The sequence below is a fragment of the Haliaeetus albicilla genome, chromosome 2, assembly GCF_947461875.1.
Source record: "Haliaeetus albicilla chromosome 2, bHalAlb1.1, whole genome shotgun sequence".
NCBI classification, from domain to species: domain Eukaryota; kingdom Metazoa; phylum Chordata; class Aves; order Accipitriformes; family Accipitridae; genus Haliaeetus; species Haliaeetus albicilla.
The window spans coordinates 1,937,710-1,962,950 of NC_091484.1; the positions used below are offsets into that span (position 1 = coordinate 1,937,710).

General features: G+C 55.7%; 2 protein-coding genes across 5 annotated transcripts; both read right to left on the minus strand.

Annotated features, from left to right (window-relative positions):
- Positions 1–121: 121 nt before the first annotated feature.
- FKBP1A (FKBP prolyl isomerase 1A) lies at positions 122–9,543 on the minus strand. Of its 3 annotated transcripts, none has more exons than XM_069802149.1 (5): positions 9,389–9,543; positions 9,207–9,254; positions 2,651–2,763; positions 1,740–1,892; positions 122–1,205 (listed from the first exon to the last, which is right to left on the minus strand). In XM_069802149.1, exons 1-4 carry the CDS (start codon positions 9,423–9,425, stop codon positions 1,764–1,766), a joined length of 327 nt encoding a protein of 108 aa, XP_069658250.1. In that variant the 5' UTR covers positions 9,426–9,543; the 3' UTR covers positions 122–1,205; positions 1,740–1,763. The 3 variants fall into 3 exon arrangements, with proteins under 3 accessions (XP_069658250.1, XP_069658242.1, XP_069658261.1); XM_069802141.1 differs by having other exon boundaries at positions 122–1,202; positions 9,389–9,542; XM_069802160.1 differs by lacking the exon at positions 9,207–9,254 and having other exon boundaries at positions 122–1,202; positions 9,389–9,503.
- A 1,767-nt stretch (positions 9,544–11,310) lies between these two features.
- On the minus strand, positions 11,311–22,052 carry LOC104320400 (sodium-dependent lysophosphatidylcholine symporter 1-like). Of its 2 annotated transcripts, XM_069802187.1 has the most exons (15): positions 21,340–22,052; positions 18,804–18,923; positions 18,356–18,480; positions 17,549–17,681; positions 17,039–17,117; positions 16,466–16,623; positions 16,254–16,344; positions 15,580–15,701; positions 15,382–15,465; positions 15,135–15,218; positions 14,069–14,181; positions 13,454–13,597; positions 12,999–13,175; positions 12,716–12,763; positions 11,311–11,437 (listed from the first exon to the last, which is right to left on the minus strand). In XM_069802187.1, exons 1-14 carry the CDS (start codon positions 21,436–21,438, stop codon positions 12,733–12,735), a joined length of 1,560 nt encoding a protein of 519 aa, XP_069658288.1. In that variant the 5' UTR covers positions 21,439–22,052; the 3' UTR covers positions 11,311–11,437; positions 12,716–12,732. The 2 variants fall into 2 exon arrangements, with proteins under 2 accessions (XP_069658288.1, XP_069658277.1); XM_069802176.1 differs by having other exon boundaries at positions 15,382–15,701.
- Positions 22,053–25,241: the final 3,189 nt, after the last annotated feature.

The following is a 25,241-nucleotide window of genomic DNA, read 5'->3' on the forward strand; positions in this document are numbered from 1 at the left end:
TGCACAGCACCCACAGCACCCCGCGAACCTGGCACAGCACCCACAGCACCCCGTGAGCCCGGCACGGCACCCGCTGTGCTGAGCGACAGACAGGCGAGGGAAAAACCTCCAAGACACAGGGTTGAGAAAAGCCAGCATAAAGCGTTTTTATTGCAATAATAAAACTTGATACCTTTATGCGGTGGAGAAGGAAGTGAACGGCAGCAATTTCTCTTACCAAATCACTAGGCAGGGCAGAGGGAGGGGGCAGATAGGACAGCAGCGGGGGAAGCTATGCATTGTATGAGACCAGACAAGCGGCGATGACCAGCATCAGGTGTCAGGAGAGAACGGTCAGGTGTGCTCAGACCGGGGACAACTGGGGTCTGATGTTTCCTTTCCAGGGGGGAAGAGAGGGGACAGGGGCATTTTATTTGAGCTGACTCCCCACCAGCCCCGCCACCTCCCCTGTAGACAGCACCTTCCGTTTGTCTGCTGTTTTCCTTTTTCTTTAAAGAAAGCTCAATGTAAGCTACTGAATTTTCAGGGTGTGGTGGAGCTCTGATGGAAACCCATCTCCATAAATCTGAAAGCGGGCTGGGAGGGGGGGAAGGAAGGTCCACCATGAGATGGCAGAGTGAAGCAGGGGCAGAGCAGCCCCCCCTTCCTGGGAGCAAACCCACGGTGCCCGCAGCGATGCTGTGCCCTCCCCGGGGAGCAGGGAAAGGACATGCTGCTCCCTCACTGCCCCTGTTCCAGGCAGGGTACCTACACACAATCCTAGCGCTACTTTGCTCTCCGCATCCATTCAGCCTCGACAGCCTCACTCTGCTATGGCTTTTGCAGCAGCAGCAATTTCTGGTTTGAAAACACCATAGAGATCTGCACCAAAACGAGTAACTAACAGGTTTCCTTTTGTTCAAATGACTCCTATCTAAGGTCAGCCCATCTGCGTGCTACTGGTAAAACGTATTCTACACCTGGAACAAAAATAAGATTAAGAACTTGACCCAAAAAGAGTTGAGGTTTACGGCGTATAGTTTAAAAAGACATAAAAACACGATACAAGGAGGAAGAGTCAGACGCAAAGCTTAGTGACCAAAGGCATTCAATCAAGGTGTAAGGTTATACAATGAGTGTAGTGGACTATCAGGAAAAGCTCCGTACAAAGTCATGTGCACTCTTCTTGAAGCTGAGATTCTGGATTCCTCCATGTGCCAAACCTGCCGGGAGAGAGGAGAGGCAGCGTGACAAAGCCGCCCGCCTGCCTGCCGAGGAAACCCAGCAGAAGAGGGAGCGTGCTCACAAAACGGCGGTCTCGTCGCAAACCGCACCGTTCGCTCAAAGTGGCAGTCAAGCCCCGCTTATAGGGGGGAAGCACAGCCCCATCCTGCCCACGCCGCAGGACCCACGCACCAGCAGCAAGAGAGGCACGAGGGGGAGCGGGCAGCTGAGCCCCACAGCGCGGCAACGCAACACGAGGAACCCGAGGCACGGTCAGCCGGCACCACAACGCCTCCGTGGCATGAACCTGCTCTGCCAGGCTGCAACTTTGCTCATACCACCGTAGTGATTCCCAGCTTACCAGCCTCCTGAGACAAACTTCTACCTACAGCCAGAAACCTCTCCCCTCCTTCTCATACCGCCCCCCACTGCCATCACCCCCATCCCACCTCCCCACACTAGCCCGAGGCAAAAGATGAGGACCTTGAGTGTCCCCCAAGCCACAACACCCCCCGGCAGCAGCTGCCCCTCCTTACCCAAGGACAGGGTGCTGGGGTAGGTCATTCCAATTTCATGAGCTCCACATCAAAAATTAGAGTGGCGTTTGGTGGGATGATCCCTGGATGGCCAGTAGAGCCGTAGGCGTAATCTGGGGAGATGGTCATCTTTGCCCGCTGACCAACGCTCATCTGGGGGCAGGAAAAGAAACACAGGGATCTCAGGAGATGGGCACAATCACTGGGTGAGTGACAGTAAGAGGGACACAGACCAGTCGCCACTCCTTTCCCTACACCAGGCAAGAGCAAGGACCCAAGCTGGACAAACCAGAGGGGACAGAAGAGGAATGGGAAGAACATCAGAAGAGAAAAGCAGGCAGCACAGGCTAAAAAAAAACGAGCAGGGCTTGAGCTGGCCTTCACGCAAGCAAAGGCAGGGAATGCCAGGCTATTCTTTACAGCCACCGGCACCCTTGTGCTGCACTGCCTCACGTCCCCAGCGGCGCACGGAGCCGACCGCAGTCACGCACGCGTGAGCCGAAGCCGTGCCGTGCCCACCAGCCCTCCCTCCGCGTGGGCTTCACAGCCCAGGAGCCATCTCCGCTCGGAGCGGGAGGCCCAAGCGCTCCCCACCGCGTTCGTTCAGAGCTGACTCAGTAGAGAAATGTCACCGCTGAGTCACCGACGTGCCGTAGGTGTTCCTGCGGCCCGGCCCTGCTCCATTCCTGCCATCTGGCAGGTGGCAATGCAGAAGGTGATATTCACACCCACATCTCCCAGCGCCGAGGGGGCGGAGGGGTGGAAAACACAGGGGAATAAAATAAAAAAAATATAAAAAAAAATAGAGAACGAGCTGCGCACAGTGATTTCTGCCCACGCTGCAGCTCCCCAGGCGGATGGCTCTGTGCAGCCCTGCAACGGAGACCGCGAGGCAGAGAAGCATCGGGCACCTGAGCAACTCCTTCCTCCCAGCCGCGGATCACCTCCTGCTTGCCCATCACAAACTTGAACGGCTTGTTCCTGTCGCGAGAGGAATCAAACTTCTTCCCATCCTCCAGCATACCTGGGGAGAGAGGGAGGGAGACGATGGTGACACAGGGATAGAGCCACGCACGTCTGCGTGAAACAGGCTGTGACCTGGCAGCTTGAGCGGGTGACAGTCACCCCTGGAGACCTCACATGGCCCTGAGTCAAAGATGTTTCTCAGCTCAGCCTGCTTTCCCCTGGGGAAATGCTTGCATGGGGCAGCCTGGAGGGGAAAACCCCCACCAGCACCCCCTCTGGGGCAGGGCAGGATTGCTCCTGGCTGCTGTGACCTAGAGAGAAGCGTGCCTCTGTGCTGGGACCAAGGCCAGACGAGGGGAGCAGACAGAAGGAGGGAAAAAAAAAATAAAAAAATCCTTCCCCACCTCACAGCACCGCTGCCAGCTGTTTTGCAGGCAGCAGGATCAGGTCTGGCACTTCCCATCCCACCAGCAAACACACCTCCCTCTCCTGGCCATGGGCAGGCTTCCATCCTCAGGCACCCAAAACAGAGTCAGGACTCCGGTTCTCTGTCTCGGCTCCTGCCGGCCTCCAGCCCTCCCCGTGCCCAGCTGCATCCCGCTGGTCTTCAGCCAAATCCCTCCTGTACCCAGGAACGACGACAGGGAGAGGCAGCACCAAGCACCGGACACAAGTGCCCAGGGCAGCCCTCGTTCCCCCGGCACACACCGCGTGGTGAGGACTGAGCGAGGCTGATATGCCCGGGGCTAAATATAACTCCCCAACACCAGCAAAGGAGGAATTTCCTCCCCTCCCTTGCTCCCTGCCTGACCTTCTTGGGGAATCTCAGAGCCAGAGCTGCCTTATAGGAGCAGCAGCTCCGCTGGCCAGCAGAGTTGCTGCTCCTATAAGGCAGCTCCAGCTCTGCATTAACACAGCCAGTGCCCTGTACAATAAGAGCAATATTAAACTCTCCTCCAAATGCTTCTCACGTCTTCACTTCCCAAAACAGCCCCCAAACCTGTTTTCCTGGCTGGAAACTGCTCTAGAGTCTTGAAAATACAACCTTATCCAGCAATGCATGGGGCACAGTGATTTCTCTTCACCAGAGCACTGCCCACGGGCAAGAGAAAACACATCTGTGCAAAGGATGGGTCAGGGCATCTCAGCCCCGGCTCGCACCATGCTGGCAGCCAGAGCGAACGGCACGCAGACATGGGCAGTCGTGGTGATGGGAGGCACTGAACAGAAAGAAGGGCATGGGAAAAAATACATCACCTTTGTAGGGACAACAAGCACTGAAACCTCTGGGCTGCAGGAAGATGTGGGGGGTGGGGGCTGGCAGCCCACCTTTCTCTCGGGGAGTAGAATTAAGCTTTTAATTTCACAGAAAGCAAAAATCCCCTCTCCAGGGCTCTGAGCATCAGCTCAGCCAGTCACGCTGTAGCCCTGGACTTTGGAATAGTAAATCTGGAGTTTTCTCATTTCCTCCTTCCAGGATAAACCTCTTGTTGCTGAACCTGCTTCCAGCCCTGTCTGGCACCGCTCCCCACTCCCGTCCGCTGGCCTTCCTCCCGCCCGGCGGGGACGCTGGCAGCCAGGACACGGGGCAGGCCGTGCCGGCTGGCACAGGCAGTGCCGCTTGGCCGCGACACGAGCTGACCCTGAGCTCAACTCCGAGCCCTCAGGCATCGCAACGAGCTGGGGTGGCCGCAGAAGGACGAAGGGGACAGCTCATACATGCCGCCCTTCTCCCTGGGTGCCTGCAGAGGAAAAAACCCAGGGAACACGTGGCACCACACGACTCCCCTGCTTGCTGCGGCAAACGGGACACCCGTGGGGCACCCACTGCCTGCAGAAGTGCATCTCATTTAACGTCCCAGCCAGGGGAATATACAGGCACCATCAGGGCGCAGGAAGGGACAGCGCTGCCTTGCCCACCCCTGCCATCGAGCTCACCTGTCCAAATCTGGCCTCGGGAAGCGTTTCAGAGCCTGCAGCACCCCAGTGGCAGGAGAGAGGGAGTAATGGATTAAACTGGTTGCAGCAGCCTGGGGAGGAGGTTGATCACTCGGGCTTCCCCCAGCCCAGGACGGCAAAGGTCGCACACGGGAGCTTGTCCCTGCTCCCTGGCACGGGGCTGCCACGCTCCCCCCCATCACGCCAGCGGGGAAAACAAAGAGGCTCCAATGCTTCGGAGACAGCATCCTCATCTCAGGCACTTCCTCTGCCCACAAGGCTCCCAGGAGATTTCTCCAGCCCTGGACAAGTATGAGCAACCATTTCCTCATCCCTGTCATCCCTGAGCAAGGAGATAACAAGATCTTAAAGCTATTACAGAGGCAAAGCATCCTCTGGCAAAAGCAGTTGTCCAGCTAGAGCCCCAGGAGCAGCAGCCAGCTCCCGGCACATCCCGGCTCGTCGCAGCCCTTGCTTGCCACCACCGGTCCCGTGAGGAGCGCAGAGCCCACGGAGGTGGGTTACAGAGACCCACCTGCCCCAGCTCCCACCCGGAAAGATTTGACACCCCCCTCCAGAGATCTCAGCTGGGCTATACAGACACCTGGGTGGGCGGCTCCGGGGAACCACAGCGAGGAAGAGCATGGAGCCCTGCAGCTGGGGCTGCAGCAGTTGCAGGATGAAGCGGGGGGGGGCTCTGGAGAGCAGCCCCAGCTCCGGACAGGCAGGCAGCGCAGCTCTGCCAGGTCTCTGCCACACTTGGCAGGCAGCAGCCGGGAGACGCCGGCTGCAACGTGCCACTTGGCTCCGGTCCCCCCCGGGCGGGCAGAGGCGGCAGAGAGCACGGCTGGAGCAGGCAAGCAGAGGCAGCCCCTAAGATAAACCTGTAGGTTCGGGTTTTGCCGAGGAGGGGGTGTGGAGCCCCACCTGCACCCCTTCCATCCCCTCTGCCCTGGGGTGCCGATCCTCGCCATGGCCATTGCCCAGGGGCTCCTGCACAGAACCAGCTTCCCGAGGAGAGGCAGGGAGAGACCGGAGCAGTGGGGCAGGCTCCTCTGCTCCAGTCGGAGGAAGGGACAGGATGGGAAACCTGGAATAGCGGCATGCTCCAACCCCCCTGCATCAGGACAGGACTGCCCAGCTGAGGTTAAATCCTGCCTCCGCCAGCAACCTCTGCCAGACACCTTAGATCCCAGGGCCCGAGCTGCCCGCACCAGCGCTTCCCATCACCCAGCCCACAGGTGGATGCATGAGGTGGGCTCTGCCCACCGTTAGCCACCGGAGAGAGGACCCCCGGCGCAGGCAGCGAACGGGTGCTTCGGGAGCAGGCGCTGAGCTCCCACAACCCACCGACCAGCAGTCACGCGCCTCAGTAGGAAACGTCTCGCAACCGCAGAGCGTTTGCTGCTGCTGCGCGAACGTGGCAGCACCCAGACGCGGCGGGGAGAGCACCAGCGCATCAGGTGCCGTGCAGACAACAGGAAGAAAGGGCAGCCGAGGCTGCGTCCAGCCTGCGCAGCGATGCACGGGTCCTGGGGAAGGACGGCGGTCCCCTCTGCACTGTCCTGCTGGAAAAAACCAGTTTTCTCTTGCAGCCCTCCCAGCATTTCCACCCCCTGCTCCAAGCCCACCTCCCTCCAAGACACAAGCAGCCGGGTGCACTTTGCCGCTCGGCCAAGCGACGTCACGCTTGCTCCCGTTCCGGCACTCCCCAGCATGACCACAGGCCCCCGTTTCCCCTCCAGAAGCACAGTGGGGTGGCTGCGGTCTCCCCACACCCTCTGCAGCCTCTGTGCGCTCAGAAAGCAGCTCCCCCCATCTCGCACCGGCTCTCTTCACCCCCCAGCCCGCTCCCAGGGAGCCCAATACCCAGCCCCAGCAGCACCCAGCACCGGCAGTCCCAAACACATCAGAGAACTTTATCCCTGACTTAGTTTAAGAGCCCTCTATAGCAGATTTCACATCAAAGGCTGTTTCGGATGCCCTGCCACGTGAGGTCCCCAGCAGCGTTCCCCCTGCTCCCCACGGGCTGCAGGCACGACCTCCCGCAAAGAGTGGGCACCCGGGATTGAAGGAGACGGAAAGGATCCCGTTCCCCCAGCTCCCTTCCATGTGCCTCCAGCTCCGCAATCCCAGCGTGAGCAACCAGCATCTCCCAAGCAGGCGGCCCAGAAGATGCTCTGCTCTCCACCTCCTTCCCCGGTGCTGCCCTCCTGCACCGGGGCTGTCTGTCTGTCCGTCCCTCACCCCTGGGATGAAATGGCTGCTCTCAGCGGGGCCAGCCCCACGGAGCAAGGGCTTGGGCACAGACAGAAGCGGCGGCAGCCGCCGGACGGCCAACCAGCCACACTCCCTCACCCTTGGATCACCAGGTTGTTTTTTTTTTCCAAAACGTTTTTTAACCAAGTCACTGCACATCCCTAACCCAGCGGAGCAAGAGCCGAATCGCCGCACACCCACCACGGTGCACCACGGGCCGGATCTCCCCAGCGCCGGCAGATTTCCACGCGGGAGCAAAGGGCAGCCGGGGACGGAGCTGACGAGGGACTCTGGAAGGAGCCTCGGAGCACGGCGCTTCCCGCACCGCGCTCTGCCGCCGTCCCTGATGCTGCTCCAGGATCGGCGAGCACCGTAACGGGGCCGGGGAATCAAAGGTTTCTAACGTTTCCCCGAGAGCCAAGCCCCACTCTGGCCTCTCGCTGGGCAGGCTGCGGGGAACCGTGCTGCCAAGGCGGGCAGCGTTCAGCCACGAAAACAGCGTCAGGGCCCGAAGGTGTTTGATTTCTGCTGCCTGCCGAGGCGGGGAGGGGGGCAGAAGCTGCCTGCAGAGGGAACTGGGAGAATAAAGGCCAAAAGGAGACAATAACAAAAAAAAAAAAAAAAAAAGGAAATTAGAGAACCGCTCCCACGCGCAGCGGATCGCTGCTGCTGCTGCTGGGGAGGGTCCATCGGAGCAAGTCACCATGAAGCACTTTGCCTGAAGCGCCGGGACGGGGAAGCCGGTGACCCATGAGCAGCTCTACCGGGGTGGGGGGCCGGATTCGGGAAGAACGGCAGAGCTCCGGCAGTACGGTGGGAGTGGAGAGACGGCGCCGGGAGCCGGGAGGGCTGGCAGGCGGCAGGGCTGGCCCACCGGGAGCCACTTGACTGCTTGCCAGCCTCTCTTTGTTCTTCCACCGGTGGAGGAAACGGGGCGGCCGGGGGGGGGGGGGGGAGACCGAGCCGCTTCCTCTCCCTCCTGTCGAGGGAACTGGAAGGACTGGGGAGCGCTGGGCTGGTATCGAGGGAACTGGAAGGACTGGGGAGCGCTGGGCTGGGGGTGGAGGGGGAAGACGGAGGAGAAGCAGATGGGCTGGATGCCCGCCGAGCCCTCCCAGCAGGCAGGCCTGCCTGAGCCCCGCTCCGCAGAGGGGGGCACCCTCGGCCCCCCCACCGTGAGTGAGGGCAGGGTGGAAAGCGCTGGGACGGAAAAGGGAATCGGTTATTAGCAGAAACAGCCACAAATGGGTCAACTCTGTTTAGCCCTGGAGCACAGCAGCCACCCTCGTGAACCAGAGCTGTCTGAAGGGCGGCCAAGGGAGAGAGGTGACCCCCAAAGCATTTTTTGGGGGTCCCAGGGATGGTTTCTTCCCCCCCCCGAGCTCGCAGAAGGCTGCTGGAGGACACTGTGCAGACTACGACCCTCCCCGGCTCTTGGGACAAGCCCCTCATCGAAATACTACGCCTGAAGCCCAAAGAGCACCCTGCATTACCCGCACTGGTGTCGTGTCCCCCTCCGTGGGACCACTGCCCCACGCTGCCCAGCCCTACAAGTGGCCCAGGGTGGGCTGTGGGTCTGGGTCTGCCCCACAGACACCCCTGGTGTCACTCCCACAAGGGAGAAGGGGCTGGGGCAGCAGGGACGGCGTTGGGCAGGGGGCTGCAGCCCTGCAGGGACCTTTGGGGGAACGGCGGACCCCGAAGCTCCCGGGGAGGGTTGGGGTGACTCGTCACCACCGGTGTCCCACGGGAGCAGCCGGGGGGGGGGGGGGCTCAGTTCAGTTGCTCCACGGCCCACAGGCCTCTGCTGCCTTGGGACCCCCCCCAGGGACCCGCAGGGTGCTGGCTGGGGGGGGTCCTGCATGTCCCCCAGGCACCCCCTGAGCCATTTCCCGGCACATCCCCAAAAAGAGGGCTGGACGTGAGTGGGGAAGCCTCCCCCCCCACCCCACCCCCATTGATGGGGCAGCGGGAGAGACGGTTTCCACGGGGGACCACCAGGGCCTCCCCACGGCCACGGGGCACAGCCAAGACCCCCCTCCCCGGGACTCCCCCCCCGAGGAAAACCCCCCTACCCCGCGGGCGGGCCGGACCCCCCCACCCGGTTCCCCCGGGGAGCACCGCGGCTCAGCCGGGCCCGGGGTCCCCACAGGCTACCGGGACGGAGCGGGGGAAGGGGGGGGGGGAGCAGACCCCGCTCCCCCCTTCGCGTCCCTCGGTCGCCGGTCCGGGCCGAGACGACCCTCCCCCGGTGTGCGGGGGGAGCAGCCCCGCCCTGCAGGCCCCGTGGCGGGCGGCACTCACCCGTGTAGTGCACCACGCAGGTCTGGCCGCGCTTAGGGAACGTCCGCCCTGCGGGGAGACACGCACCGTCAAACCCACCGGCACCGGGACCGGGTCCCGCACCGGGACCGGGATGGGTCAGGCAGGGAGGGATGGGAGAAGAGAGGAGAGGGAGGGAGAAAGGAGGGCACGCCACGGCTCACCGTCGCCGGGGGCGATGGTCTCCACATGCACGCCCATGCCGGTGCCGGTGCCGGTGCCGGTGCCGTTCGCGCACCCGCAGCGCCCGCAGCCCGAGGGAGGAGGGGCCACGTGTGCGCAGCCTCGGCCGCCGCGCCGCCATAGAGCCCGCCCGCCCGCCGCCTAGACGGGCCCCGCCCCCGAGCCCCGGCCGCCGCCATCTTCCGCGCTCTTCCCCCGCCTCCAGCCTCCTTCCTGCCCGGCCCCGGGCCGCCATCTTGGCACGGCGCGGTTGCCGGGGAAACGCGGAGCACCCCCCCCCCCCCCCGCCCGGCCGTGAGGGAACCCCCCCATGTCTCCGCCATTTATAGGCCCGAGAAGCGCAGGGCTCGGCAGCAGCGAGCTCGCCCAGCCCCGGGTGCGTGGGGCAGCGCAGGCCGCTGGGGAGGCCCGAGGTTGCCGGAGCAGGGAACCCCGGGGGTGCCGGCGCACAGCGGCCACACGCCCCAGACGAGGCATTTTAATTATTTCCACAGTTCCCGAGACTAGGCTTTGCCTAAATTGAGAGTGTTGGGCACATGCAATGACAGCAGCCAGGGAGCAGATAAGGTGCTGTGTTACAGATCTGTGTTAATGCTGCTCACCATGCTGGCAGAGGTCAGCACCAGCCCCAGGTTTCCGAAGAAGACACACAGGTTTGAACGATTCCACGCTCAAAAGGACTTTATTCTGGGAACAACAGCAACTACTTTCTTTTTTGGTCGGGGAAAAGAAAAAAAAAAAAAAAAAAAGAATCCCTCCAGGCACAGCATTTTTTGCCTCAAAGCGTCCTATTTCCTTACTTCAAGGAGATGAACTTGAGTGTCCACAAGGGAACAGAGAAGTTCCAAGGACAGCCAAGAGACTAATAAAAAGCCAGTATTCTCAGCAAGTGCATTAAAATGGGACACACGAGGAGGAGACTCTTAAAATAACAGATAATGGGATGAAGCAAGTTTTAATTGCTTCTATTCCTTGCTTGCATCTTTTAAATCCTGAAATACCAAGGATGTGTTTTCTTCCTTGATGCCATAGCATAATTTTTATGTTAAAGCTGCAACACACCTGTCAGCAGGGCAGATGTGTGAGGCCCAGAGTCAAGATGAAAAATAAAAGGGGAGAAAAAGGGGCACACTCTTATCCCTCCTGATTATTGCTATCTTGGTGAAGGGCTGGGCCTGCTCTCCCTACAAGGGCCAGTGATAAACAAGGATCTGAAAGGGGAAAATAGTGCTCAATGTATGCCTACGCTAGAGCCCTTACCACGCTGGCGCAGGCACGCTTGCACAAGTCAGGCACTGCGGCTCTCGCCCTGGGTGGGGTGTTTTGGGTTTTTTTTTTTACTCCCTGGCATAACCTGCTGATTTTACCATCAAGCAAGGGCACTGCAACAACCAGTACTTCAACAGGGGCGAGGAGCTTGGCCAGGTTTGACCACCCCTTGCTGCTCAGGGTCCACCTGGTCAAGACCCAGGAAAGGTTCCGGTCAGATTGTGGTTTCTAAATTCTGGAGAAAGCACAAAGGCTTAAAAATAAGTGAATTCTGCCCAAACTGCTCTTTGCCCTCTGGATCGTCTGCTGGCAGAACTTGCAAAATAAGAAACACCAAGAGGGAAAAGCGTGACCATTCAGATTTAATGCTGTAAAAAATAAACAGGACATTATTTGATATACACAAGCACCACCCCAGGCAGCAGTGGGGCTGGCAGGCACCATGCATGCCAGCAGCAGCTCCCTGCCTTGCACTGGGTCTGGTCCCGCTCTGCAGCAGCCCATGGCCCATGCTGCAGGTTGGGAGCTCCAGATCAAGCCCACTCCTCTGTCCTAAGGGGTGCCTGCCTTTGGACATAATTCATGCTTTCGGCAGGATTTGAAATTCTCAGCAATCAGAGTGTTTCCTCGACGCTCAAAGGCACTTGCTTGTTCGTAAATCCAGAGGCAGCAAGGCTGAAAGCAGCACCGTGGCAGAGGGCAGTGCATCCCAACACCTGACCGCAGCCTTAGTCAGGCAATCCCAAGGAACATCCTTCACACTTCAGAAAACAAGACAACAAAAAAAGAAAAAGAGAGGGGGAAAGAAAAGGAGGCCTTTTGTGCATCTGAGAAATTGTTCTGAATCTGGACTGCTGCGACGATCCTGCAGGTGCCCTGACGCAGCTCTAAAACACAATCTCCGCCATTGATCACAAAGTTGCACCACAAGACTTAAGGCTTCAAATTAATTCAGCACACAACTGGGGAGTAATTTGCTCAGATCCTGCCAGTGTGCACCAGACTGGAGAGCTGCAAGGTCAACCAACGGTCAGATACAGCTCTAGCCCTAAAAATAACCAGCCTCACTCTCTGCCTCTGCACAAGGCTGAACACAGCTGAGGGCAACCAGCCACGAGATGGCTGATTTCTCCTCTTTTCGCCCTGCTGTCCCCTCACTGTTGCCAGGAGAGATGTGGGGGTGCCGAGCAGCTCTGGCAAGATGCTGCTGTGGGAGATCTAGCTATGGGCTACGATTTAAAAGCGACTCAGCTCTTCTTGACATTCATTTGACACTTCTGCTGTAACCTCCCAAGCTGGCAAAAGACAGGACAAGCTGCCAGAACCCTCCCCAGCTGCCTGACCGGAGGCAGTGCAGCCCGTTCCCGTGGCCTCTTGCATGGAGAAGCTCCTGGTTTCCCAGAAGTGACTCAGCTAACAAGGCCCAGGCAGACGGACAGAGCTGGCTTCCACCACCTTGCTGCCAGGTGTCATTGTATCTGCACATGCTTTAAAACACCGCTGGCTTGAACTTCACCCTTGTTCAATGAAATTCTAAACCTTTCCCTGTGAAGGGGCAGTCTAAGTACAGGGGCATGCACTATCTCAGCAGTATTCTCCCTAAAAACCGGTCAAAAATAGTTTCCTTTCAAAAACAATCCCTGTGTTCTTTTGTGCATGCTTTCCCACAAGGTTAAGTGGCACCTCCACACGCCAGTGTGTGTGAGCACTGCTCTGGGGCTGGCAGGGGCCTTTCCTCCCTAGCATTGCAGTCTCTCCCAGAAGGAGAGCATGGATCTGCCTTGCCCAGATCTGTCAGGACCTGCCAAAAGACTGGCGAGGCCAACCCCGGGAGAAAGCAGCTCTGGTGAGGTGGCAGGGCTGGGGCTGCAGCAGGACCCCCTCCCTGTCCCATGCCTGCCAGCTGGGAGAGGGAAAGGGTCAGGATGCAAAACAGGCCTTTGGGACAGGGAACAGAAAACAACAGGAAGCAATGACTTTCCCTGACAGCAGCACATCCTGACAGCACAGCAAATCCGCGTCCTTCCCGATGAACTCACCCACTTCAGCCCTGGGTTTATTCTCGGCTGCCGCACTGTACCTGATGTCTGTTAAAAGGAACAAGAACACTCATGAAATCTGACGTGAAGTCAGCAGTCCCCAAAATACCCTGAAGCCCTTTGGGAAATGCACCCCTTGAGAGGATTGTAGCCCAACCAAGGGGAGCTGGACTGGACACATGCAGTCCCTTCCCCGTACAACATTTCTGTGTCAGGCTAGGACCAAGGCAGACACCCAGAATAATGCTAGGTGACCCAGCTCCTTCAAGGAGCTTGAATTTACCCCATTGCCTCCATCTCCATCCTCATCTGCTTCCTCCTCTCCTCATCAATGGGATGAAGGAGGAAGATGATAATGGCAATGAGCAGCAGGCTTATTGGGATTGGGGCCATAAGAAGCTGCAGAGCGAGGATGACGGAGTGGTTGTGCGTACAGTCTCCAGCATGGTAACCTGCAAAACTAAAGAGGAGAATGGTTTTCCTTCCCCCAGCCCCACTGGGCCACTGCAGAAAGGCAAGTAGGCACATCTGTTGCTCTCCTCTAGAGTCTGGTATCGGAGGCCCAGTTTTGGGGAATTCCCACTCCTTTCTGCTCCTCTTGCTCCCAGTAGATGTTGGAAAGGCAAATTTGGATACCCCTGTGACTCATTCCAGCATCTCCTATCAACACTGGAAAACAGTAGTGGGAAGTGCCTGTGCTGGGCTGACAAAATAGGGGAGGTAGTGTTTGGGGCTTACTGTAAACTCAGCGTCGATACCCCCACGGCAAGGCCACCTGCAAACTTGTTGAAGAAGACGTAAAATGAGTAGAAGAGAGCCTCCAGGTTGAGGCAGCTGGGGTTCCTCAGCATGAAGTCGTCCACCGTATCTGGCAGCATGGACCTGGCGACAGACAGCCCCACATACACATTGGTGACACCCACGCCAGCGCCAGCTGAACTCAGCTGTAGCTGCTCCCAGGCCTCTCCAAGAAGCAGAGAGAGAGAGAGAAACCCCTTGCAGAACCCCACTCTGGAGACCGTTTTTTGCTGGTCCTCTGCCTTAGGCAAACAGGGCAGAGAGTGTCTTACAAAGAGGGTGTGGCAGCTGCTTCAGAAAAAGAGAAGAAAAACAGTGCCTTGCGCAATGACTGGCATCCTGCTGCCGAACCCGAACGCAGACTGAACGATGCTGCTGGGGGGACTGTGAATCACATCCACGTCCCTTCCCAGTCCCACCTCTACATGTCCCTCTGCAGCCCAAAAGCTGCTCTATTGAACAAACGGGCAGCCTTGGCACGTCACGGGTGGTGCTTTCCCAACAGCCTTCCCCTCCTCTCTGCCTGGGAAGGGGCTCAGAGGTGCCTCTGCTCACCATGGTAAAAGGTAGAGCACAGCCATGCTGCAGCCTGCCACGATCACCAGGAAGATGAAGGCCAGGAAGTTGTGCATCACCTGGGTGATGGCTACCAGGGCTGGGATGATCAGCTGCAGTGGTGAGAGGAAGAGGAAAACCAAAAGCATATGCAATATGCACCCTTTCTGCTGCTCACAGGCAGCTTGCACCCATCTGCCCAACTAAAGGCCACACTGCCCCCTTGCCCACACATTGATTTTATAAACAGAACTGCTTCTGTCCCCTGTGCAGTGCAGTGTGGAGGTGCTGGACAGGCTGACACTGGCAGCAAAACCTTCCTCATGGGTAAAGAAGGGATAGTTATGGAGGGCAATGGAGCTGAGTGGTTAAACTGGAAAACTGGATCTACTATGGCTGTGCCCAGTATCTGTGAGGAAGGCATCTGAAGATAGATCCTCCATGGGATTTGAGCACCTTATTCTGCAAAATGCCAAATGGGATTTCTTTGCTGACCTGCAGAGCCAGGGACGTGTATCTGATGAGCAGGCTGTTTCCCAGCCACTGCCAAGCATGGTGCACAGCCCTTCCTTCCCTCCCCATGCCTCTTACGGAGCTAGATGGCAGAACTTGCATCAAGCATGCAAGATCCTGGAGCAGGACAGAGGCCGCAGGATGATGTCTGTGTGTGCACATCACACTGGTGCATTGGTACAGCATCTGATCACACGCTGCTCACCAGATCTGCAGCCATGGAGTCTCAGAGCCCAAGCCCTTGATTGAGTGATGCTGCGAAAAATCATTTCCCCACTATCCCAGGGTTGGTCTCTCAGCCTCTCTGCACCTTACTGCAAAGCTCTGCAAAGCCATGGCCACTGATACCAGCAGTGGCCAGGCACAAGGAAGCGCAGGGCTGCCATGAACTACTGGCTTAACTCCTGGTCATCCGCAGTGCAGAGGACACCATACTCAGGGCCACCCTTAGCTGCCAGCCAGCTCTTCTACTGAGACACCATGAGTGGCTGGGGGCAAGGCTGTCCCCTCACAGGGCTTCTCAATCCACAGCCACAACCACAGGCAAACTCACCGCCAGGCCCAGTGACACTGCTGTTTTCTTTCCAAATCTCCCCAAAAACCACTGCCAAAAGGGAATAGAGAGGGAAGCTGTGACCTGAGGAGAGAACCAAAGGGGAGTCTCTGTCTGGGTGATGTCCTTGCTGATGGGCAGAAACAGCAGCACATGACTCTATAAGGCTGAGCTGCTCATGTTCGCGGGCTGGGGTGACCCAGGGATCAACCCCTCCATGAGGAAGTTCTGCCTGGGGCTCACTTACCAACATGATAAGCACTAAATGCTGGAACTTCCCGGCCAGCCCTGCGGCATGAGTACAGAAGAAGGCAAAGATCCCCTGTGTGATCTGGGAAAGCAACATGGAGATGTTCCTGGCTGGGGGTCCCAAGTTCACTGTCTGGATAACTTGCCCGGACATCTCATCCCTCAAGCTCTCCTCCTGCCATGGCAGGTCTCGCACCTGAAAGGCCAGGGACGCAAAGAGGAAGCCACACAGCAGTTGGGTGTAGGGCTTGTGTCCCACAATCATCCTCAGGCAGCTGGCAAAGGGCAGCTCAACCTTCCCCAGGGGGCTGAGGGGCCCTGAGAGGAGAGAGAGCAGGGCTAGCACTGGAGCTGCCAGAACAAACATGATGGGGTGGGACGCACAGGGGGATTGCACCGCTACGTCTGGGGTGCAGCTCAGCTGGGTGAGGATCTGTCGGAGTCTGATGTCTTGGTGCAGAGACAACAGCCGTGGTGTCAACTACAGGCAGGATTTTGCCTCTTTGCACTGCGCACTCGGGCTGGCCTGCGTAGCTCTGCAGGTTGTGTGTTGGCGAGACCTGCTCCATGTGAAGCAGTGAGCTGTGGACCCTGTCCCAGGCCCACGGCTCCCCACAGGATCTCCCAGGCAGCTGGAGCCTTCCTTCCTCCAGAGCATCTCCCCTCTCCTCTGCGGTATCAAGATGATGCCAGCACAAACTGAGGAGGGTCTCAGTATCCAAGTATGTGCTGTGTTTCTGAGCTCCACACCCAGAGAACCATCCCCACATAGGTGCCCAGCTCCCTCTGCCTCACACCTTCCTCTGCAACCCCATCCTCATCATCCGCTGCCACTGGGAACCCTCCAAACTGCAGCTAAATGGACCTTACCAGGCTCTTCCCTGACTCCGAAGATGAGAATCAGACAGGACAGGCAATAGATTGATCCCAGGACCAGGGATGCAAATACATAGGCCCTACGCTGGAAAATGAGAGACAGTGCACAGTGACAATGCGGGTAACACACACAGAGCTGGCAGCACAGCCAGCGGAGCCGGCCCCAGAGCTTACGGGAGGAGCAGGGCAGACAGGCCAGCCCTTACAATGTTCTCCAGCGAGTCCGTGAGGCTGTAGGTGCTGGTGTTGGGCAGGGTCTCATTTGACACGTAACAGCTGTTCATCATGCGAGCATGGTAGCTGCCCACAATCTGCCCCTGGATTCCTGACCCAAGAAGCGTGCTGAACACCTCCATCCCCATTCCTGCCAGGATGACCAGGAGAGAAACCTCAGTCCCACTCCCTGGCTGATGGGACACATCCCTCAGGGTAAGAAACCAGCTTTGGCAATGGAATTGGAGGTACCCACATCCAGAGCTGCCCCAGAAGAGACCTGCTATTTCTACCTGCTCTGATTTTTTCCCTTAGCTCCAGCAGTAAATGCTCTAATATTTGGAACTAATAAATCTGGGTTCTGAGTCCCCTAGGGATGATACAGATCTAAGAAATGTTTCTGCAGGTAAATTCTTTGCAGAAGATGACTGGTTTCATATCCCTGGTTTATCCTATCCACTCTGCAGCCTGTTCAGAGCCAGAGAAAGGAACTTATTCACCTCTCCTCCAGGGAGGGTCTCCCAGGAATGCAGGCAGACTGGGGTTGTAGGGGCACAGATACTTACTGTAGGCAGTGGCCGAGTCACGGTCTCTTTGGGTTCCTCCCAGGAACATTGTCAGGGAAGAGTACGGCACGTGGTGGCACTGAGGAGAGCACAGTTCAAACACAGCTCCAGCTGCTGCTTCCCTGATTTGCTGGTCATGACCCCCCTCGTCCCTACACACAGCAGATAATGTTGCCTTCTGTGCCACCCCTGCACACAGGTGGCTTTTCACCCTCTTCTTCTGTGATTTGCTCTGCTCCCACAATACAGTGATGGAGAAGTTTGCATCACCATATACAGGCATCCCACCCAAATCCCCAGCATTAAAATGCACCACCCCATCTCACCATTCCTGCAGGGATGGTCTGCGCATCCTGCATCCCTCACTGCTCTTCAGCTAGAGCTCTCCTAGACTCTGCTCCAGGTCCCTTCCTGCAGCGGCTGGGACTCCCCAGCTGACCGTGCCCCTGTCCCTTGCCATATAGGATGGTGTGTAAGACAGTCAGCCCCAGGCGGCACCATGTTCCTTACAGTCATGCAAGTCTGGAAGAAGCTGTACATCAACAGGTACCACAGGAATTTCAGGGAGGTGGGGGTGGCATCCGAGAGAGTGGACCACATCATGCAGTAGCAGACCACCCCAAATGGCATGGAGCATGCGATCCTGGGGAGGAAGAAGAGCTGGTCAGATGCAACCCTCAGATAAGGTGGTCACGCTTCTCATTGCACAAGCTGAGCTATGTAGCACAACCTCTTCCCTAGCTTCCAGACAACAGCCCAGCTACTGCAAGATCAAGATCTGTGCGAGGAAGCAGCTTTGCTCCACTGAGTGTCCATCAGTCAGGCTGAAGGGGCTAAACACAAACACTGAGAGAAAAACTAATGTCTAAGTTGTCCAATATTTCTTATTCTCTTAATTACTTCAAGTCCTTGCCCTGCAGCAGAACCTTGGGGCAGCGGTACCCCTCTTACATGCAAGATCTGCTCGTGGTTAGAGCCTGGTGGAGAGCTCATGGCACAGCTGACTACTAAACTCTGTATATGCCACCACACAGGACTCTCAGAGCACCAAACCCCACAGCCTCAAAAACTCAAGGCCCCAGAGAAACAGCAAGCGTTCCAGTTTGCAGTACATTCCTCCTTTTTCATTGCAATGACATATGGACCCCACTGCAAGTTATGTTATCTTTAGTGTCCTTGTGATGTTAAAGTTTTGTAATTCTCCGTAAGCCACAATCACATTAAACTCCCAGTGAGACATCCCAGCTGTCTCCTTGTGCTAGCACTGAAGGAATTTGAGTCCAAAGACCATCCTGAGGCTCCAGCCCAGACACTCACCATGGGACCAGCTTGCCATATTTTCTCCTTGGGCTCTTGCTGACCAGGAAGCCAACAGCAGGGTCAGTAACTGCATCCCAGGCTCTTCCAAGGAAAATGATCAAAGAGACATGGAATGGCTCCAGCTGGGGGGAAATGGAAACCACAGCTTGAAAGGGAAAGAAGTCCTGGCGAAAAGCTGCGAGCAGTCAGCATGATGCAGCTCGCTCTAGCCAACATTTCATCTGCATCCCCTGGAGACCACTCCAAGCATTGAAATGGCACGGAAACATCTCCTGCACGCCCACCACCAATGCTTACATCATGAAATTTTGATCCAGTTTGAATGCCTAATTCTGATGAGCATTTCCAAGCGCTTTGGCTACCCACCAAACTCTACCCTCACCCCAGTCTGCTGACCTTATGCTAAGCCCATTTGCAGATAACCCCATCTCATGTGGCCACTCACCTGCACAACATCCAATAGGAAGATTTGGAGGAAAAACCCAAGGGCGTTGCCTGTCATCTGGTAGGGAATGCCCCCAACAGCATAGCAAACCTTTCTGCAGAGTGGCAGTCCTGGCTTCTCCTGCAGTCGAGACACCAGGGAACAAACCCACCTGAGAAATGATACGCACCTCTGGCTGACAGCTAACCTCCAGCCACTGCTTATCCCAACCGCTGGGTTCTCCGAGGCCCATTTAAACCTTGAGTCATATCATAACCCCCACACACACTCACCCATGACACACATACCTGTCCTTTGGCTGGACATCACTCCACCTGATACACACAAGCAAGGTGGTCATGGCAATTGGGGTGCTGTAGGGTGCTTCCCCATCTGCTGGTAATTTTGGTGGGTCAGGGTGCAGTGCTTCCTACACACGACCTGCCCTTGGGCAGCAGCCTGGCTCCTGAGGTCCTGCTCAGTGGTGTTTCATATTCTTCATAAGTCTTCAGGGTCTCTTGCACAGCAGTTTCGAGGGGTTGGGCATGCCGACAGTCTGTCTCCTTGCTCCAGCCCTCATCCCCTCCTTGACCAGCCAAAGCCCCAAGGCAAGAGCTGATCAGCAGGCATCTGTCTCATTTGCTTGTCTTGAGCTTGTCGTGTCACCAGGGCCACATCCCTGGCATTTCACCTTGATTCTCCTCAGAGGCATGTTTGCATGAGATCACAGACTGCTAACGTAAATGAGATGCGTATCTAATGCCAGAGACAGAGCTATCAGCTGAGCTGGTCTAACGTTGCCCTTTCCTATTCTATTGAGCCACAATTCAGTGGTTCAAGGTCTTTAATATTAAAAAGTACAAACTGCATCAGGCTTAAAGTGACTGTAACGCAGGCAGTCCAAGAAGAGAGACTGCAAAGGCCAGAACCCAGAGGATTTCTATAGATCAACAGGGGAAGCACAAGGAGCGTTTCAGCGCACAGGAAAAGGGCTGATGGCAAAGCCTCTATTTTATTTGGATGTGGTTAGCTTTAGTAAATACTGTACCAAGCCTCAAGTACCTGGCAAGTTCCCAGAGGCAACCTACAGCACTGACTTCCTCACAGCCCTGAAATGAACTTGCTGTCTAGCACGATACACCTCTACATCACACAAGACCAAGAGTATACTGCAGAATATGGGGTGAGACCACATAGAAAGCAGAGGCCTGGAGACTGGGGCTGACCTCCCATCTCAGCACAGGCTGCCTTGGATGGGGCAGCTTGCTTGGGGCTAACACACTAACACGCTTGTCAGCATCTTGGGTTCCTGGTCTACACCACGTTTTGGCTTGCTCGATCACTGAGCAGCTCCAGCGCAGCTCGGAGTGCAGCAGGTGGGTTGCTGTCCTGCAACCAAAAAATACACAGCCCTTTCTGGAAAGATGCAGAAGGCTCCCCGGCTCACACGGGGCAGACAGCCATCCCAGGCAAAGCGCCTGGTCCAGACATGGCTATAAAAGGCTGCGAGCTCCTCCAGGAAGAGCTCTGCAGAAGAGCAGGGAGTGAGGAGGGATGAACACTTGGCATGGAGGCAGCTGTGCAAGAGGCTGGCCTGAGCTCAGGACAGACTGCAGGGTCACATCGACAGCTGGGTAACAGGGAAATCAAGTTGGGGATTGCTTCAAACTCTCACTTGCCCTCATCTCCTGTGGGATGAGGCGGCAACCTGCTGGTTGGTTCCCCCGCCTGTTTGGGCTGGAGATGGCTTGCTGTGCCGCTAACATCAGTTGAGTTGACAGTCACCCTTGAGGGATGACAGACCTTCATTGTAACGGTACTAGGGAGCAGCTTCTGAAAACAGAGGCACAATCCCAAAAAGCAGCATTCCAGAAGGCACTGAGCGCGTTTCCCTCATGCAGCGATTAGCAGTAACTCCTCCACAGCCCACGCCATGGAAAAACCACTGACGCTGCTGTGCCCACCAGGCTGGAGGGCCCAGCCTCTTCCTGCACATCCAGGGGAGCAGAGGGCCTGCTTTCCCTGTGCCAGGTAACCACAGCAGCCTGCTTGTGCCTCTCAGCTTCTGGTCCCACTTTACTTTCTGCCTTTTACAGCACACAGCGAGAGTCAGGTCCCTTGTATTTCAAATTGCAGACCAACCTTGTCCTGCAGGGATGGCTGAAGCATTAGGCTTGTACCACCACCGAGGAGCACTTACTCACACAACATATTGTTTCCACAGCAGTTCTGTTTCTAAAATTACAAAGGCATCTCTCTTGGCTGTAAGGTTTTGTGGCAGCTTTTGTTCCCTTTATGCTCTCAGCAGGTAGGACAGCACTCTGCACGTCTCTGCCTACTTCACTTGAAAGTCAGCAACAACAACAAAATGCAGAGCCTTGCTTTAACAATGTGTTCTTGAGCTTGAGTCATAAACACTTCGAAACACCCCCACAGCCTGCGGCTGCTCGATCCGGGTAGGCTCTGTGTGGGTGTGCGCACTTGTGAGGTTTAGTGTGCACATGTGAAATGCATTTCTGCATGTGACAAAAAAACCACCCTAGGACACTGGTCTTACCTTTCTGCAGACCACTCTCCTCTGTGGGATTGCTCCTTCTTGGGTTAACCTGTGCAGCTCAGCATCTTCGTTACCACTTGGAAGCATGACTGCAGACATGACCGTGTCCTTCAGCGGCACGTGGTGGGGAAACAGAAGCTTCCTTACCCAGGATGAGGAAGAAGTTGCCTTGTACGTCAAAGAGCACACCGCAGGCGCAGATCAGAGCTAGGTGGAGATTTGACAAGTGAAAATACAACATCTGTGGGGACCCACAGGGAGCTGATGGAGGAGAAATGACCGGCCCTGTAGGAGGAGCGTGGCCAGACCCTGCCCATGGAGGCAGGAAATCTGGCAGGGCTCACAGTGCAGCAAGTACTTGGGGCAGTAGCTTCCAGGCTCTCTGCAGTCCAGCGGATAAATCTGATGCTCTTCAAAGGTGAAGTTGGGTCCAGCGCTTCCTCCCCATCCCAGAGCTGCTGCTGCCACACTGAGATGTTAGGGGTGTGGAGAAGTCCTTTGCCTGAGCTCCAGACCACCGCAGGAACACTCTTGAGCCACCCCAGGACTCCTGCCTCGCCACCAGCAACCAACAGCTGCAAAGAACCAGCGTGCGAAACCTGGAGCGGACAACCAAAGTGGCTGGAGCAGCCAGGGAGCAGGCAGCAGGACAGGCAGGTTCTTGCCCCGGGTCACTCCCTGGCAAAGCCCCTCTCTCCCAAGGCAGCCCAGGAAGACCAGGAGCCCAGCTCTGGCTCCTTTTTCAGGGCTGTGGAAAGCCCCTGCCCCTTTACTTTGCCCTCTCCTTAATGAGCGCAAGGTGTTGGCACAGCCCTAGCCCAGGACAATGTCAGTGAGAGTAGGAGGCATGGGATACATTTTCCTTTCTCTGTTAAGGGAGATCTGCAATTATCAACCTCTTTCAGTCTGTGAGCTCCTGAGAGATCTTCCATGGCAATGCAGACCCCACACAGTATGTTTTAGTGTGGTGACAAGAAACGTGCTTTTCTTAGTCCCCTTTCACAGACCCTTCACAGCCCATAGAGCCGAGCAGTCTCAGTATCACAAACCAAAAATTACTCCCACATTAAGAGCGGTAGGAGCCCAGTTACTCAGCGCTGGCTGTGTGGGAGCAGCTGAGCTCCCAAGGCAGCGGTGCTCACAGCACGCAGCCCGTCACTGTTACAAGCACTTGGCAAAGCAAAGGCAGAGGGAGAAATTGGCTTCAGAGGACAGAAGGCACACGGCAAAAGGCTGGCAGGAAAGGGATCGCACTGCCACTCTGCCCGCTAATCATCTGCTTGGCACATCTAGTCTCATCAGGCAGCTCTTTAAAAACAGGCTTCTCTAGCTAGATCAAACTCAGTCTCCGAAACCGAACTCATATGCAGCAGCTGGGGCAGAACACCACAGGCAAAACCTTCTCCCTGCTCTCCTCCCAGGTTGCCAGGAGCCACTGGGTGTGTTAAACCCATGTTAGTGTCTCTGTACCACCACCCATACCCAAGGAGAACACAGGCACTCATTCTGCAAGGTTCATCACAACACTGTTAGAAAAATGTGTCATCTTCAGCCCAGCCTTGCCTTGTCCAGTGGGGGTTAATCTAAAAAAACCCTTGAATTTTGCAGGCTGAGTCAGAACTTGGTTAATAAGCCACAGTACAACTGAGTCAGCAGCATCTCTCTTCACTGCTATTTTACTGACATCCCAGATAACAAATATCACTCACGCTGGACCACAGCCAGTGCAGTAGGAGCCAAATCCCTGTCTCCCACCAGCATATCTAAGCATACATCTCTATAAGAAAGCAAAATACATCTCTCCCCACCCAAGAGGAAAGGGGAAACTCAAAAGGAAATATAAAAAACTGATTTTTATTTTTTTTCTAGGCCATTTTGTACCCACTCATCACACACAATTACGTTTGCACAGACACAAGATACCTTTGGAAATTGTACTCAGCACTTAATCCTCTGGCTCTTTGGCACTCATTTACTCTCCAGGTACAAATAGCTGCATTTTCTGCTCACAGACTAGAAAGCCAACAGATGACCAACAGTTACCTCCCAGAGTAGCTGTGTAGCTCTCGCTCCCTGGCTAGTTCAGTGCACAATTATCTTCAACACAGGAAAGCTTTATTTCTGCTCTCTCAGATCCTCCCAAAGGCTTTTGTCATGTTGCTCAGTGCCTTACAGAAGACAGCATCACCCGTTGGCTCTAGACAGGATGTCACGATTGCTAGTGCAGCATGGGGAGCTCTCAGCCCTCTGCACAAGAGCGGGGTTCAGCTTTGTGCTGGAAAGGCAGATTTCAATGTAAAGCACCAATCTCAGTATTAATCACTGCTATACACTGGGCTACTTGCTGCAAGCAATGAGCTTTCTAATAACACCTTGTGCCAAGGCCTGAAATCCAACCAAACCAGCTCACCGTACACTGCGCACACCAAGGGTCTGGAACAAAAGGACAATGCCTCTTCCATCACTACACTGATCTTTTGCTATCAATTGCTTAGAAATAGGTTTTGAAAGAATAAGGAAAGCACTCAGCAACACTCCAGCTACAGCCATTTTTCTGTTGCGCAAATACTCAGCAAAAGGCTCAGAGAAGCCAAAGCTTTGCAGTTTAAGAAACAAGGTCATGTTGGAGTTGACTGACTGCAAAGGAAAGGTCCCTCCCCAGAACCCCCTTCTCCGCTGCAGAAGCATGAGATCTTATCTCTCAAGGCAGCCCAGGGCCCAGGAATGCATGATACAAACAACTCCAAGCCATGCTAGCTGAACAGCTTTTCTCAGGGTACTATGACCTAGAGACGGGTGGCTCAGGCAAGGGAGCCCCATGGAAAAAAAAAAAAAAAAAAAAGAAGTCTAAAGCCAGCAAATGGGAATTTTTTGGCACAGAAGCAAGTGGCAGCATTTGGATACGTTCCACTAGCAAGTCCTCTGAAGGTTTACCCCTCCTTGACTGCTCTAAGCACAGCCAGCGGCTCTCATGTTCCCCTTAGCACAGCTGCCTTCTCTTGGTGGAACAGGAGTTGTGACTTCAACAGCCACCAAGATGGATGAGAAAAGAGAGGAAGGGCTGTTGCTACTGTAGGCCCTGTAAGCCAATAAAGAGTTAATTTAATGAAGAGTCATGAAATGTACCTGAGTAAATAAGAACATCTGGAATCTATTCAGGAACTCCCAGCGCTGGGACAGACAGGCTCAGTGCAGACAAGACAGAACAGCAAATAAGATAAGCATTTAGGAATGTAGTAAATAAGTCAGAAAATGATAAATTAGTAAATCGAGAGGTGCTTGACACAGGAGCTGTTCAACTGCCAAAGACGTGGGCCTGTTGCATAATTACTATTATACTACTCTCTGTAGAAGTGTGTAATTGGGAAACGTGGGACTTGTTTGGAAAAACTTTTGCTAACAGGTAACTAGAAAGGATTTATCTTCCTGTTTCTGTTGAACTCTGCAGGATCCTTGCTGACAGCCAGCCCAATCACCTGGCCAGCAGCTGCAATAAGCTGCTACAGTTTTGGTTTAGACAGTGTGCGTTTGCTGCTTACTTGTTCCATCAGTGTTGCTGTAGGAGCCCACTTAGCACTTTGGCAGCAGCCAACATATGAAAGTCCCCAAGCAGTCTGCAGTGACACACACTCCACCAGCTCCCAGAGCCACTCACCGCCATCGTGCCTGCTGTGTATGTTTATGCCACGTGGTACAGCATGTGCATTATTTACCAGAGCAAGAAGGAGACTTGCAGCTGAACTCTCATCAACTAGCTTTAGGCTCTTTTCCTTCCTAAAGTAAACCTGCCTAAAACACACCACAAAAGCTGGCACGGTGATCACACCTCATTAACAAGGACTGTAGGTGAGGAGACCCAGCTCTGCACAATTCAGCAAGCCAGTGTACATGCAATGGCTAAT